General features: G+C 43.6%; 1 protein-coding gene across 1 annotated transcript in view; it reads right to left on the reverse strand.

The window, feature by feature from the left end:
- Window positions 1-16959, reverse strand: part of RALGPS1 (Ral GEF with PH domain and SH3 binding motif 1) — a 381204-nt gene that overhangs the window by 229726 nt on the left and 134519 nt on the right. Inside the window, exon 11 of the mRNA XM_065418741.1 lies at window positions 1390-1516. Within this exon, the coding sequence (XP_065274813.1) occupies window positions 1390-1516 (127 nt within the window). The remainder of the gene's footprint in view (window positions 1-1389; window positions 1517-16959) is intronic.

A 16959-nucleotide genomic window follows, 5' to 3' on the forward strand; every position in this document is an offset into this window, starting at 1 on the left:
TAGGGACAAGATACAGAGGGACCTAGACAAATTAGAAGATTGGGTCAAAAGAAATCTGATGAGGTTCAACAAGGACAAGTGCAGAGTCCTGCACTTAGGACGGAAGAATCTCATGCACTGCTACAGACTGGGGACCGACGGGCTAAGCAGTAGTTTTGCAGAAAAGGACCTAGGGGTTACAGTGGACGAGAAGCTGGATATGAGTTGACAATGTGCCCTTGTTGCCAAGAAGGCTAACGGCATTTTGCGCTGTATAAGTAGGAGCATTGCCAGCAGATTGAGGGACGTGATCGTACCCCTCTATTTGGCATTGGTGAGGTATCATCTGGAGTCCTGTGTCCAGTTTTGGGCTCCACACTACAAGAAGGATGTGGAAAAACTGGAAAGAGTCCAGCGGAAGGCAACAAAAATGATTAGGAGGCACATGATTTATGAGGAGAGGCTGAGGGAACTGGGATTATTTAGTCTGTGGAAGAAAAGAATGAGGGGGGATTTGATAGCTGCTTTTAACTACCTGAAAGGGGGTTCCAAAGAGGATGGATCTAGACTGTTCTCAGTGGTAGCAGATGACAGAACAAGGAGTAATGGTCTCAAGTTGCAGTGGGGGAGATTTAGGTTGGATATTAGGAAAAACTTTTTTCACTACGCCTGGAGGAGCTACCAGAGACTAAGAGGCTCTGCTCCCCCTCCCCTGTCAGGGAGGCTGGGAGGAACCCCTGCCAGACAAGGTGGGGGCTGTAAACCCAGGGAGTGTGGATAGATTCCCAGGGAGAGCGAAATCCCCCAGCCCACAGCTAAGAGGAAGCACAGAACCCACTGAGGCGGAGAAGGAGCTCTGCTACACCCCCTAACCTCCCCGGTTTTTAAATGCAGGGGTGTTAACGGGCTACTTTACCTTGAATGTCCCTTAGAATGTGTGTTAACTACTTATGCTAAACAATCTGTTCCATCTTATATTTAGCTGTAATGCTCTGAGTATCTTACAGACCTGAAGAGCTCTGAATAACTTGAAAGCTTGTCTCTTTCACTAACAAAAGTTGGTCCAGTAAAATAATGTTTTCACCCCTCAGCTCACAGAGAATCCAATCCTCTTGTAAATTAAAAAGAGCTATGATCCACATTAAACATTGATGTAATTATGTTTTCCGATTTAATGTGAAGATGAAAGCTCTCCAAGTTCACAGTGATCTTAGACATTATTACACCTTAAAATCCTTCACTACCTTTAATTTTCCTGAACAACAAACTAAGTGAACCACATGTTCAATATGTGGTTTGCTTCAAGTACACCAGTTCCAGTTGGTTATTTGTCAGTCAGAAACAGCAAAGACTTCTTATTCAAAACTGAATATATTTCCACAGATACCACAAGTCTGTTTTCACACCTACCTAAATAGGGAATAGTAGGGACCATCTTTAAGCTTCTGATGTACTCTCGTGTCCTCTTATAATTATCTTCCTTAGACATTAAGTAGTCTAACTTCTCAAAGGTGGTCTTGTCTTTGCGATTCAGAAGCTAAAGAGAAGAGAAAGATAAATAGTAAATACAAACTCAAGAGATAGTGTCACCCAGAAGACAGAAAAGCATACTACAAGGAGATTTGGTTAGATTTAAAACAAACAAACCATTTTTTTGCACATTAAAATAAAAGTACAGTTTCACCCTCTGAAGCTGTAGACAGATATTTAGTATTATTTATACATATTTTGTCAATATATCATCTTTTATATACATTTTTATGTAAATGAGAAAATGTTGACACTAACATCAGCTGTGTTAAATTTTTAAGGGAAATATGTAAGATGTTATAATCCAGACATTAACATTCTTTCCTAATTTACAGAATATTATATGCTCTTGATTTTGAAACTTAAAATAACTAATACTAAGAAAGGCTCTCGATATATATGCAAGATATACCATTTCATCAGTGTCTCAATAAAAGCATGTCTATAAATGTTAACAGAGTTGCTAAAACCTTGGAAGAAAAAGTCTTAAAATAATTATATTTATGGTTAATCTTACTATTTGCTACAAAATCTTGGCAAGTTACAGAGTACGGCAAAACAGGTGAGAATAACAGTCTGATGTCCTAAACCAGTGGTTCTCAAACTTTTGTACTGGTGACCAGGGCCGCTGAGAGCGGGTTCGGGCCCCGGTGAAAAAAAATTTTGGGGCCCCCCGCAAGGGCAGACCGACTAAAGAGGGCCGACGAGGGGGGGGGGGAAGCCGGGGAAGCCGGGCCCCCTTCCGGACTGCTGGGCCCCGGTAAGGCGATGGGGGGGGGAAGCCGGGCCCCAGGCCCCCTTCCGGACCCCGGTAATTTGTACTGGCTTCCCCCTCCCCCTCTTGTCAGCCCTGCTGGTAACCTCTTTCACATAGCAAGCCTCTGAGTGTGACCCCCCTTATAAATTAAAAACACGTTTTTATATATTTAACACCATTATAAATGCTGGATGCAAAGTGGGGTTTGGGGTGGAGGCTGACAGCTTGCGACCCCCCATGTAATAACCTCGCAACCTCCTGAAGGGTCCCGACCCCCAGTTTGGGAACCCCTATCCTAAACTATGGAGACATAAATGTGTAATATACTAGATCAAAAAATATTCAGTCACTTTTAGCTGATTTTATATACCTGGCTGATATTTTTGAAGCCCAATTAAAAAGCCAATTGGAGCTAGTGTTGATGCATAAAAATTATGGCATTGCAGACTGCTTAATTTTGAGTTCTTATCCTTGAATTTTAAGACAAGAGAAAGATCTCATGTCACAATGCTATCTGGACAGCTCCCTCCCAATATTCCACTTCTTGTTCCAGAAAGCTTAATAAAGGACTTTACAATTAATATTTTTACAATGCTAGGAAACTGGTCATAGTGATCAAGACTCCAATCCTGCAATGGATAACACATGTGTGGCCTGCTTCACTGAAGCAGGAGAAGCACAATCAAGTCAGTGGGGCTCTGTGTGGCTGCAGCAGTCAAACCTGTAGTATCTTATCGCAAGCACACAGGTTTCAAGATAAACCCTTTATTAAGAATGGAAACTATGTACTGAAATAAGGTAACAAAACTTCTCACTACCCTCTCAATGTAACCTGTGACTGCCCTGACCTAGGTTCCTTTGTTCCTTCTCCCAAGCAGGAAGTACCTCACAGATACACCAGACTGCATGGGAAGTGTGGTGTCTCTACATTTCTGGAGGAGTTACTCTATAGCCCAAACCTGTGCACTTTAAATTGAAGGATCAAGGCCTAAGCAAGTTAAGAATGGTGCATACACAAGTTGAATATGAGTAATGAAAAACTACACATGATTGAACACCAGTTGTCAGTGAGATGATAAAAAAAATATTGAGGAAAATGGTGAACACAACAGAAAGGCTGCAACAGCTGGAGTTTTCTGAAATCACCTCTTTTCCCTTTTCACATTAAAAGGGATGAGAGTTTTATGAATATTCACTAAAGCCCTGATCCTACATTGCAATTCATGCCTATGGACTGTTGTACAGAGAAACATGGAATTCTTAGGGCTCTGCATGGATGCTTCAGTCTACCTGGAGGGACCAAGCCCTAATTCAATCCAGTGCAAAACCTCATCACTTCCTAGATGGCAAATTTCACTGATGTACAAATATGCCACCATTATAGAATTTTACCATTTTTGTAGCTGAACTCAATTATAATGAAGGAATTCCTTGCAGAATCTGTTTCTGAATTCACAAAAAACTCAGTGTGAGAACAAAAGATATTTTACATTTAACAAATGTAGGGAAACAGTGATATGAGTAGTGTTAGCAGTATCAGCAGTGGCAATCACAGCAAAGAATGTGACGGCAACAGCTTTCTAAAACATCAGAAACAACATCTTATTTTAGGCAAAGGGAAGTTAATTTCTTCTTCCTTAGAGGATCACAATGTCCCTTACTGATAGGTTTCTGAAATGATGGCTTAACATTTTGCTTTCTAAATTAAGCTGGACATACGTCATATATTTCATTTCTTATTTATCTAATGACATTCTGTAATTCCACAAAATGTCATATACGGATACTTTGAATGCAAATTTTAATGCACTAGTATATTTCACAAGGGTACATAATGTAAACTCTTAGAAACTTCTTTAAGTCTCAGTCCTGCAATCCTATATGTATGTGCTTAGTTTCAAGGATGTGAGTGGACCCATTGTTTAAGTTTCCCTGCTTTGCACCTACTTGGGACTGCTCATCACAAAGTTAAACTTGTACTTATGTTCTTTACTGGATCAGAGCCCTAATACCAAATCTTCATACCCTAGAGGCAGCATAGGCATTTTTTCTTTTAAGCATTTTAATAAAATTATATTTTAATCTTTTGGGAGTTTTAAGTATATAGTCAATTATTTCACAGTTCTGAATAGTTAATAGCTCACCCAATATGGATCACATTAACTTTGAATGACATGACTCCCTCTTTATTTCAAAATTGTGTATCATCTAATCCTGCTATATAAACATTCTGATTTACAGAATAATTTAGCTAAATTTATTTTACATAAAAGGCTAGATTAAATTCTATTTACCCATTTAAGGTATATTTTTATGGAAAATTTTGTCTGCAAGAAACAATTTCTGAAGCTGGGGTTGATCAGTATGGGCATATTTCCAAATTAAATAAAAACTGGAATATGTTCTATGATATTCTGAGTTTCTTATTTCATTTTAAATCAAGAATGTCCATACAATCTTTCAAGCTGGTTTAACTAACCTGACTTAAAACCACACATTAAACTAAACTAGTGCAACTCTGTTTCTCCTGGTCCAGCAACAAGTAAGAGGGAGTAGGTGAGGAGGTGTCACGTGAAAATCTGCTATACATCCAAACATACCCGTTTTGTTATTGAGCATATGTAAACGTCTCTGAACATCACATACTCTGAAGTGAGTAAATGCAGGGTGTGTGCACAGGTGCACTTGGCAACTGAAGTCTCCGTGAGGCTCCTGCCTTTATCCAAACTTTGTCCTTCGTTTCAGTGAGTGTTTCACTTTCCCAAGTACACTGAAGCAGCGCTGAGTTCCTGCAATAATATGCAAGATTGAATCTGTTGTAGACAGGAGTTGACCTGCAGGAATGTCCTATCATTCAGATCTCAAGTTCTTTTGCCTACACTGTGGTTTATCTTTATCTGAACATTCACTGTATGGCATGAGGGGCAGGGTAATATACAATGAGGTCTACAGAAGGTACATTTTGACTAGTATAGGGAACCCATCAAAATGTGCCTTCCTCCAGTCTGAAGTGGGCACATCTTGACAGGTATAGGGATCGCATCAAAATGTGTCCAAATCCCAGTTTTTACCCTCGTCAAAGGGCACATTTTAATCATTATGAAGAGCTCATCAACGTCTGCCCACAATCTAATTTTACCTCTGGTCTCAAGGAATGCACACTTGAGGGGCATGAGGCAAACAAATTTCATGCTTGATCCTAGAAAATATTCGCATTAGGGATTTTTAATCACATAAGTACCAGTGAAGCAAACTGGACTTTTTGCATTAGTGAAACCTGATCAAATAAAAAATGAAAAACAGGATCAGGCCCTTGAATATTATCATTTGACCTGAGGAAACGTTCTGTACTATGTTTAAATAACAATTCACAATCAATCCACAATTTTAGCAATGGATCTACTGCACACTGGAAAAGCCATGACTACATTACAGATAATGAATAAAGTATTTAAAATAATACTATTTTAAAATTATGTCATTTTTAATTCGTCTAATATTTTTTTTAAGGTCACATGTGTTGGGTACCTAAGATGAATGCACATCAAGTGCATCCCAGACACTTCAGAAAAGCCAGATTTGGAAAAAAAATATTAAAAATACTCTGAGCCTAATACATTCATCAAGTTTTTTTCACTGAAAAAAAAAATTATTAACTTAGAGTTACTAGTCATCTTTCTGACCCAGTCTGGCCGTTCTTATGTTCCTGGTCTGTTGCTTTGATTATCATTCCCCTCTTGATTCTCTCCACTGTGTTTCCATCTGCCATTGCATGAGATTTAAATAATAGCCACCACTTTCACGATTCTCTATGAATCTGCTCCTTCCTACTTATATTTACTTGTTTTGCTTCACCTGATACTCTTCCCCTTCCACGCTGCCACCAATGTCACCCTTTCCTACCCATGAGTCATCTTCTTGAATAATCTCCTCCATATCTTTTCATGTGGCCTCATATATTCTTCAATTTCCCTCAAAACATGTGCAAGGCCATTACTCTCTCTGCTTTTAGATTGTGTTCCCTACAGTGGATCATGCTGATTTGTACAATATTTCCCTTTTGTTATTGACCTTTCCTGACCTCTCTGTCTATCGTAGATTATCAGTTCCTTGGGGCAGGGACCCTCTCGTCTTGCATATCTGGAAAGTGTCCAGCATATCATGGGCACTACAATAAACAAAATAAATAATAACTTAAGATATTTCTGTTTTGTTACATTTGTCCTAGAGACTGTGAATGGAACTGTTTACCCAGCTAAATACCGTATATACTCGTTCATAAGCCGAATTTTTTTAGTAAAAAAGGGAAGCACCAGAGAACGGGGTTGGCTTATGAACGGGTAGAGAGAGGGAGAGGTGGGACACAGCCCCTCCCCCCAACAGAGGGAGCAAGGAGAGGCAGCACAGCCAGCAGAGACAGAAGGGAAGAGGCGGGGCCAGAGTCCCTCTGCTTCTGGCCACGCTGCTCTCCCCCCACCCTCCAAAGCAGCTGCAGCTCCAGGGCTGGCAGGCTGCAGCTGTGCCGGTCGGCCCCGCCCCCAGAGCAGGCTGCGGCCATGCCGCCCGGCCCCGCCCCCCAGAGCAGGCTGTGGCCGTGCCGCCTGGCTCCACCCCCCAGAGCACACTCCCGGCCCAGCCCGCTGGAACATGCTGCAGCTGCACCGCCCGGTCTGGCCCGCCAGAGCAGGCTGCGGCTACGATGCCCAGCCTGCTGGAGCAGCTCCAGCCAGGCCAGAGACATCCTCCCCTGGCCCTCCACAGATAAGGTGGGAAGGGATGGGATGGAGAGAGTGTGGAGGTCAGAATTACCCCACCAGTTGCTGTCCCAGCACGCCGGACACTTTGTTTACTTAGGTTTACCTCCGTGCCTGCGGACGCTCGAGGTAAACAAACCATCTCGGCCCACCAGTGGCTTATCCTGATGGCCCGGGACCCAAAGTTTGCCGTCCCCTGAATTATAGGGTGGGCTTATGAATGGGTCAGAAAAATTTTCCATTTTTACTTATCCATCTTGGGGGGGGTCGGCTTATAAACGAACCGGCTTATGATCGAGTATATACGGTAACTTTGTATGAAAGAATTAGTGTACTCAAAATGGGGGTTCAACCTTTGAGATTTTTCTTTACAAAAAAAATTAAAAATCAGTGTACTTGCCTCATTCTCTTATGGGTATAGTCAAGTTTTGTGCTTCATACTCTTACATAATCTGAAAGGCAAACATTTGCCACTGAATTTATAGGAACCAAAAACCAGGAGAGTGGAAGTACTATATTGCTAAGCCCTCCTACAAACCAGAGAGTCTTGAAATATGTTTGGACTATTCTATACAGCTATAATAATCAATGTAGGAAGAAGTAGGATTATTTCAGGATAGAGCAAATGTTTTATACCAAAAGTAGTAAAGTTTCCTTTGGAAATAAAAATAAAACCCCCTCCCCAATTCCTAAAATGTAAAAATTATCTGTTTGGGATTGGCTCGCGTTTTCTGGGCAGTAACTTTACTGAATATATAACACTGCTCTACAGCCAAAATGCTTCTGAAATAAATGTAGTCAAACTTTACTAATTCTGGGTCACTGAGAACGAAAGTGACGCTTAAAATTGTTGATTGGCTCTAGTTTTCAAGATATGCTATTGGGTCAGTATATACGACCCTTGACTTGGGAATGGCGGAGGATAAGTGAGTTATAAAGGGAAGGGATCTCAATTTAAACCAGAAATGACTAAAATACAACTTTGACTGGATCTATGAATAAATCTATGACTGGGTTTGGACAGTACTTGCTTTTTAGGCAAAACAATGAATGATGCACTCTGAAGCTGGTATTGCGTCATACATGATATGAATTGCATCATGTTATTCCTAGAAGTCATGGATGATGCAATCATAACGAAGCTTACATCACTCTGCTGAACAAATTGCCCTATATCAGCTCTAGAAATCATACAGTGTCGTGCTCTCTTATTTGTCAGTGTTTGATTTTGCAAAGGGACACATTTCTGTTTAGCCAAAGTGAGCAGAGATGCCTCGTACTTGTGTGAACAGTGCAGATAACTTCTGCTATGTTTGTGGTGAAGTGACTTTTGCATCACAAAAGCGCAGTATAACCACTATGGTTAAGAAAGCCTATCACCTTTATTTTGGCTGCAAAATTGGAGATCAGGACAAGAGGTGGGCCCCACACATATGCTGCAACACTTGTGCAACAAATCTTCGTCAGTGGTTGAACAGGAAAAGGAAATCTATGCCTTTTGCAGTGCCAATGATTTGGAGAGAGCCAACAGATCATACCAGCAATTGTTACTTCTGCATGGTGCCTCCAGTTGGGAAAGGTGTGTCAAAGAAGAAAAAGTGGACTGTGCATTATCCAAACATTCCATCAGCTATACGCCCAGTACCCCACGGAGAAGGACTGCCGGTTCCTGATGCACCAGAATCATTCTCACTTGAGTCAGACGAGGAAGAGGATGAAACTTCTGGTCCTGAACCATCAATGTCACAGGACCCACATTTTCTCCCATCCTCCTCCTCTGAACCACACCTCATAACACAAGGTGAACTGAATGACCTTGTCAGGGATTTGGAACTACCCAAGAGTAAGGCAGAGCTGTTGGGCTCCAGACTACAGCAGTGGAATCTCCTGGCAGGTGATGTTAGGGTTTCCATGTTCCGTGACCGTCAAAAGGATCTTGTCCCATTCTTCTTCATGGAAGGTGATCTTGTAGCCTGCAACAACATCGATGGTGTGATGGCAGCCCTCAACATCGTTCACGATCCAGATGAGTGGAGACTGTTCATTGATTCATCGAAGACGAGTCTTAAAGCTGTTTTACTGCATAATGGCAATGTTTTGCCATCAATTCCAGTTGGTCATGCAGTCCATATGAAGGAAACCTATGACAACATGAAACAATTTTTGAGGTGCATAAACTATGACCAACATCAGTGGCAGCTTTGTGGCGATTTGAAGGTTGTTGCTCTCTTGCTTGGTCTGCAGACTGGATACACAAAGTACTGCTGTTTTCTCTGCGAATGGGATAGTCGTGCAAGAGATTCCCACTACATCAAGAAAGATTGGCCACTCCGACAGTCATTGGAGCCTGGGAGGAAAAGTGTTCAGCATCCACCACTTGTTGAATCAAGGAAGATTTTGTTACCACCCTTACACATCAAGCTGGGTCTGATGAAGAACTTTGTCAAGGCCATTGACAAAACACAAGCAGCTTTCAAGTACCTCCGTGGAAAATTTCCAAGGTTAAGTGAAGCTAAGCTAAAGGAAGGTGTCTTTGTTGGTCTTCAGATTCGTGAACTTCTTCGAGATGATGCATTTGACCATGCACTGCGTGGCAAGGAAAAGACGGCATGGAAAGCCTTCCAGTTAGTGGCAATAAATTTTCTCGGAAACAACAAGGCAGACAACTACAGGTTGTTGGTGGAAAACCTCCTCAAGGCATACAGAAGCCTTGGTTGCAACATGTCACTAAAGATACATTTTTTGCACTCTCATCTAGATTTTTTTCCACCGAACTGCGGAGCAGTGAGTGACGAGGATGGCGAGCAATTTCACCAGGACATTGCAACAATGGAGAAACGCTATCAGGGCAAATGGAGCCCATCAATGCTTGCAGACTATTGCTGGACAGTGACAAGAGATGTTCCATTTAATGAATACAAGAGACAAGCCAAGAAGCGCCGAGTAGACACTGAATAGGACTAAACTATGTACATAATAGTTTTTTGCCTTTTTGTTTCATAATAAATTTTATTTATATAACCCTTTTGCTGATTTTTAAAGTGTTACATAAACAGGACAGGTGAAATATTATCATGTAAAGCAACCATAAAGACATGAAAAGACCTAGGTTTACAATTTATGATTAAAACTCTACTATCTACACAATATACATAGACATAAAATGTAAAAGCTTAAATATCTTAGAAACAGTAGCCAATCAGTTGTTTTAATTGTCATATTTGAATTCAGCACATCAAAATACATAATAAATAGCACATTTTATCTCTGAAGCAGACGACTTCTCAAAAATTGTAGACCAGTGTAATTAGCTTTTTCTGTATGTATAATGGATTGCATTAAGCATTTCATTTCAGAATTTTGGTTATTACATTATCAGCCTGGGGAGCCTGGTCTGTGAAGTGTGTGTCTGTTGTCTAATTAGTCAGTAGAGCAAAGGCGACGCGTGGGGGGATTCACACTATGTAATGTGTGCCCTGAATGAGGAAACACCCCTTCACCTCCTTTTAAAAATGCACTTGTGCTGTGAATGATACAGGGGTGTGAAGAAGCCTTGCCTTATTCAATGCACTCTGTATAAAATGTCATTATTCAGCCAAATTAAAATCAATGTTTGTCAAAATAGTCAAGGCACATCTCACTGAGGCTAGTGTTAGAAATCTTTTTACAATTATAGAGTTTGTTTCTATGTTTTCAAATTTCCCATTCACATGAAAGTAGCTGACCTATTTTCCCCCTCAGACTTAAGTAACTTTGGATATAGGCCAAGGCTAGAAAATATCAGTCCATGGGCAAAAGTTTTGGAAACAAGTGAGTGATGGAAAACAGGGGCTAGAACAGAAATATTAACTATAGGTGTCACTACTGGTTTAGTTGTGAAAACATTTATCTTGGCAAACATTCAATAAATTATTTAAGATTTTGCATGCTTCCAGCACAGACCTTCTTCTAGCCTGATGTACTATGATATGAGAGTTAAGCTGAAGGATGTGGTAGATTTAGGACCAAACCCTGTAGTCAAAGAGAGGTGGAAGAAAGAAAGGAATGAGAAAAATGGCAGAGAAATACAAGATGGTTTTTGTCAGGCATATTTGGTTCCTGTTATCTACTCATCAGACTTTGTAATCAGATTTGCCAAGGAGTATTAATAAACATTTGGAAACAATCACTTGGAGTAAGATGCACTGGTGATTCCTTTGGTATCATTACTTATCAGGAACTAGCCGATGAAGATTTATTTCAGGCCTTTTTAAGGACTATATCTTCAGTATAAGTGTAGTTACCAATACTTGGAATCTAGAGGTTCATAATTAACCAGCTGTGAAACTAAATCCTGGATGTGAGGTTCTCATTATGACAACAATGGAAAAAAGAGCAAGTTTGTCCCTCTGGGATAATTAACAATTGCTCAAGATGATTTATGGGTGTGGCTGTTAAGTAGATGCCCAGAGACCCTGAGAACAGCTGGTTGGCTGGCCGGCCAATATGAGACAATAAGAAAACATGTTAATAAGGATGAGAATGTTACTCACCTCGTGCAGTAATGGAGGTTCTTCGAGATGTGTTTCCCTGTGGGTGCTCCACTTTAGGTGTTGGTGCGCCCCTGCGCCCATAGCCAGAGATTTAAGATAGCAGTGCGCGGTTGGGTCGTGTGGTCCCTATCTTGTGTCGCTTCAGGCAGTTAACTGGCGCTGTGTGACCAACCACCACTCTGTTCCTTCTCTACTGCAGAGTAAAGTAATAAAACTCCCAAGCAGACGGGAAGAGGGAATGTAGTGGAACACCCACAGGGGGACACATCTCAAAGAACCTCCGTTACTGCATGAGGTGAGTAACGTTCTCTTCTTCTTCGAGTGATGTCCCTGTGGGTGCTCCACTTTAGTGACTTCAGAGCAGTGCCCTCCAGTGGAAAGAGGGAGCTTCGGAGTTGAAGTCGTAGAAGATGAAAGTACAATATGTCCAAACAGAGTAGCCGAAGATGCATGTTGTTGCAAAGCTTAATGCTGGGTAAATGCGCGTGGAGAGGCCCAGGTTGCAGCCCTACAGATTTCCGTGATGGGAACATTATTAAGAAACGCTATGCAGGCTGATAGGTCTCTGGTAGAATGTGTGCAGATCCCCGTAGGCGGTTGTCATTCATGCAGGAGATAACAGAGTTTTATGTAGTCTGATATCCATTTGGATATACGTTGTTTGGAAATGGAGTTACCTTTTGATCATTCGGTGATTGAAATGAACAGTTTCGGAGACTTGTGAAAAGATTTTGTTCTATTACTGTCCCGCGGACATCCAAGGAGTGTAATCTGGACTGTTGTTTGTCCACATGTGGTTTAGGAAAAAATGTCAGTAAGTGAATTGGTTGGTTGAGGTGAAAAGGATGAGGCAACTTCATCAAAAGATGTATCAAGGAGCTTGTATCCATGGGCTCAAAGGGAGGGCCGGTGAGGGCGTGGAGGACTAAGTTGAGGTCCCATGGTGGGGTGGGATTCTGAACTGCCGGGTAGGAATTGGAGAGGCTCTTAAGAAAGCATTTAGTGAGAGGATATGTAAAAGTAGAGAATCCATCTACTTTACGATGGAATGCTGTGATGGCTGATAGATGCACACATATGGAACTCATGGAGATGCTTGTCTGTGAGTTCCAACAAGTAGTCTAGAATGAGAGATAAAGGGGCTGAGAGAGGTGCAGTCTGTTTGTGTCAGCACCATGAGTCGAATCGTCTCCACTTATGTAGGTATGAGAGTCGGGTAGTTGTCCTACAACTGTTTAAGAAGATGTTTTGTATGTCTATGGAACATGGCTCTCAGACTCTGAAATGACATGCAGTAACCAAGCTTTGAGATGGAATCTTTGGGGATTCGGATGTATGACGCGACCTGCCTCCTGCAATAGCAGCCAAGGTAGAAGCGGCAGTGTGCATGGTGGGCAGACCGCCATGTGGAGAAGGTAAGGGTACCATGTTTGTCATGACCATGTGGGGGCTACTAGGATCACTCTGGATCTCTCTCGTTTGATCTTGTGAAGCACCCAGGCTAGGAGGGGGGTGGGAGGGAAGGCATATAGTAGAGAAGCATTCTACTTGATGAGGAAGGCATCGCCCAGAGAGTGTGTAACGAGTCTGGCTCTGGTGCAGAACTGGGGGCATTTGGTGTTTTGTGCAGTTGCAAAAAGATCTATCATTAGAAAATGTCTAGGATTACTGATGTGTTCAGCTCCCACTTGTGGTTCTGATAAAACTTTCTGCTTAGGGTGTCTGCCATGGTATTCAAGCAGCCAGATAGGTATGAAGCTGTAATATGGACATTGTACTTGATGAACCATTGCCAAAGGCACATAGCTGCCACACAGAGGCAGTGTGGATTTTTGCATGTTTATCTGAAGGCCTAACCTGGTAAACAGAGTTATTGTGCATTCGGTGGACTTTATGGCTGCCTCTCTTGTTGGTGCTTTCAACAGACAGTGGTTCAGGTAGGGAAAAATCATGATTCCCTCTCTGTAGATAGGCAGCTACTATGGCTAGTACCTTTGAAAATACCCGAGGCGGAGTGAAAAGGCCAAAGGGTACCACTTTGTATTGGAAATGGTCCTGTCCTATTGCAAATCGCAGGAATTTGCAGTGTGAGGGATTGGATGGATATAGGAAAATATGCGTCCTGAAGGTCAAGGGCTGAGAACCAGTCCCCTCTTTCTAACGCTGGGATTATGGTGCTTAGTGTGACCATTTTGAATCGCTGCGTTTTCACAAATTTGTTGAGTCACCGTAGGTCGAGGATAGGCCTCCAACTTCCTGGGGGGGAGGGGGGGGTTTGTGTGTGTGAGAAAATAGTGGGAATAGAACCCCTTCCCCCTCTGTACTCGGATGGTATGGGTTTACTGCTTCTGGAGACATGAGGTGGATTACCTCCTCCTGTAGTAGACACTCGTGAGAGGGGTCCCTGAAGAGGGATGGGGAAGGGGTCTGGGTAGGGGAGTTGGAGGTAAGGGGGATGGAGTAACCAATTTTGATAATTTCTAATACCCATCTATCTGTTGTAATACTCTGCCAGATCGGGTAAAATGGGGTCAGGCAATTGCCGAAGGTCTTGAAAGTTGTAGATGGTTCCAGTATTGAAAGAGATGGGGTTCTCGACCAAGGCCTCAAATTTGTTGTCTGGAAGTCGATGGTTGAGAAGTAGTATTTGAGGGAGCAGATTGCTGTCTCCTCAAGGTTTTCTACTTCCAACCCTGATGGTTGTAGTATCTATTCCATTGTGCAAATGGAGGGGGTTGGACTCATTGATGGGCTTGATAACTGCCCTGTCGTCTTTTGATCTTAGGTGTGTGGATGCCCAGAGATCGTAATGTCGCCCTCAAGTCCTTAAGAGTGTGCGACGACTCATCTGTTTTGTCAATGAAAAGTTTGGATCCCTCGAACAGTAAGTCCTCCACGGTCAACTGTAACGGCTTTGGGAATCCAGATAGGTGGAGCCAGGAGGCTTGTCTCATAACAATTGTAGTTGCTATGGATTTCGCAGCTGAATCAAGGGCAGCTTGTAATGCTGTTCTGGTTATGGGTTGACCTTCTGTGATGAGCAATTTATATTGTTCTTGTTTGTCATCTGGAATAAAGGCAGTAAATTCAGAGAGACGTGCATAGTTATTGTGGTCATACTTTGCCAATAAGGCCTCGTAGTTGGCAATTCTCAAGTGTAAGGTTGCAGCAGAATATACGGCGTCGATCACCAATGAATTAGGTGTTGGATGGGAAAAAAGGAATTCAGAGCCCTTTGCAGGCATGTAGTATTTTTTTAATCAGATCTCTTACAGGTAGGTGGAATCATTGCAGGCATTTGCCATAGCAACTTCACAGGATCCGTAATTGCATCATTCACGGGATGGGCGATTTTTGATGAGGTCGATGGGTGCAGTATGTCAACTAGCTTGTGTCACGATTCCTGAACCTCTTCCAGGGAGATGTCCAGTGAAGTGGCAACTCTCTTGTAGAGGTCTTGAAATTGTTTAAAATCATCACCTCTGGTGGGAGGTGGGGGCATAATAGTGTTGTTTGGTGAGGATGAGGAGAAATGGACTTCAGGGGAATTGTCCTGATCAGAGAATTCCTCCTCCTCCTCCTCTTGAGATCCCTGTTCAGAGGTGCCAGGTAGGCCTTGTAGCGTCAATAAAGGTGCTTGACGTGTGTCAGCTGTGGGAAGGCCGACAGGTATGTCCTGTTGTTGTAGCTATGTAGACCACGGGTTCCAAAAATGCCATTATGGTTGGAAGGGCATAGTGGGCAGCCAGGGTTGCCTGTACCAGGGTTTGTTCGGAAGGTTTGTCAGGTAGCCCATGCACGGAGGGGCTTGCATGGTACAAGGAGCCACAGGGGAGGAATGTGGTGGAGAGCGCCCCACATCCTCATCTCCTTCATTCTCACTGGAGAATTGTGGAGCGGACAGAGGTGGAGAACTGGGTTGACAAAGTGCTGTGGGTACCGAGGTACCGTCGGTGCCGAGGATGGGGGATCCAGTACCAACTAAACGGAGAGGTCTTTGTGGTGGAGGAATTGCTGTGACATGCCCGGTATCGGTACCATTGGTGTGGTAGGAAACGGTACTGCATGTTGGAAACTGCTTATCGGCACTGGTGTGTGACTGCAGTGCACGATGGCTGCACTAGGTGGCAGCATTAGCATCCGAGTTATTGAAGTGCTCAGTACTGATCGCTTGTTCGTGTTCAATGGGGTTTCATTTTCCCCTTGGTGCCTGTGACCAAGCTTGGTTGCTTTCGGTTTCTTGGTCCCAACGGTGCCGGAGGGGCCCGCTGTTTCAGCCATTGACATGACCGGTGCAGTCGGTACCGGGAACATTTGCTCATGAGTGGAGCACCTTTTCTTGGCCAACTCCAAAGTCAGGAACATGGTACCCCTTTTTTTGCTACCTTCTTAGCGGGTTGATCAGGAGCCTGGGCCGTGGAGGAATGTGATTTCTCAGACGCTGGGCAGAGATTTCTCCATGAGGAGAAGTTTCAGTTGGAGATCTCTTGCCTTTCTGGTGCAAGCTTTCAGATTGTGACAGTGCAAACACTTCTGCGGTATATGTGACTCGCCGAGACACCAGACACACTGAGAGTGTCTTGTCTGAAAGAGGTATAGAAAGCTTGCAGGCATAGGCGCCAACTTTCTCCGGTGCCGGTGGGTGCCCGCGCCCCGCCCCTTTCCCCGCCCCGACTCCACCCTTTCCCCACCCCGACCCCACCTCCATTCCAACCCCATTCCCAAAGTCCCCGCCCTAACTCCGCCCCCTCCTTGCCCCTATTGGATCCCTTCCCCAAATCCCCGCCCCGCCCCCGCCTCTTCCCCCAGCGTGCCGCGTTCCTCCTCCTCCCCCTCCCTCCCTGCCCCGGGATCAGCTGTTTTGCAGCACAAGCGCTGGGAGGGAGGGGGGATAAGCAGGACGCGGCGGCACGCTCACGGAGGAGGCAGAGGTGGAGGCAAGCTGGAGCAGTTGGGGCGGGGAGCTGCCGGTGGGTGCTGAGCACCCACCAATAATTTTCCGTGCTCCAGCCCCAGAGCACCCACGGAATCGGCACCTATGCCTGCAGGTAGTGCAGCGTTTGAACCCTGGGGAGCCAGGCATGCCCCTCAGGGAGCATACTCTCCCCGTAAAAAACAAAGGGGGAGGGGAGGTACGATAACTGCATTGCTGCTGTAGAAATGGAAACCTACAGCCCTATGAGGAAAAATTAAAATAACATTTTGGGTTTTTTTGGAAGAAGAAAAAGGCAGGGATAAAATAAGAAGGCTAACTATTCTAACTGAAAACTAAAACTAAGGGAAAACTAAGCTATTCCTAAGCTGCGAGGCACTGCTAAGTATTCCTACTCGAGCCAAAGGCGGTAGAGAAGGAACTGAAGGGGGGTTGGGCACTGCTACTTTAAATCTCTGGCTATGGGCGCAGGGA

Source organism: Emys orbicularis, chromosome 18 (assembly GCF_028017835.1).
Source record: "Emys orbicularis isolate rEmyOrb1 chromosome 18, rEmyOrb1.hap1, whole genome shotgun sequence".
Lineage (NCBI taxonomy): Eukaryota > Metazoa > Chordata > Testudines > Emydidae > Emys > Emys orbicularis.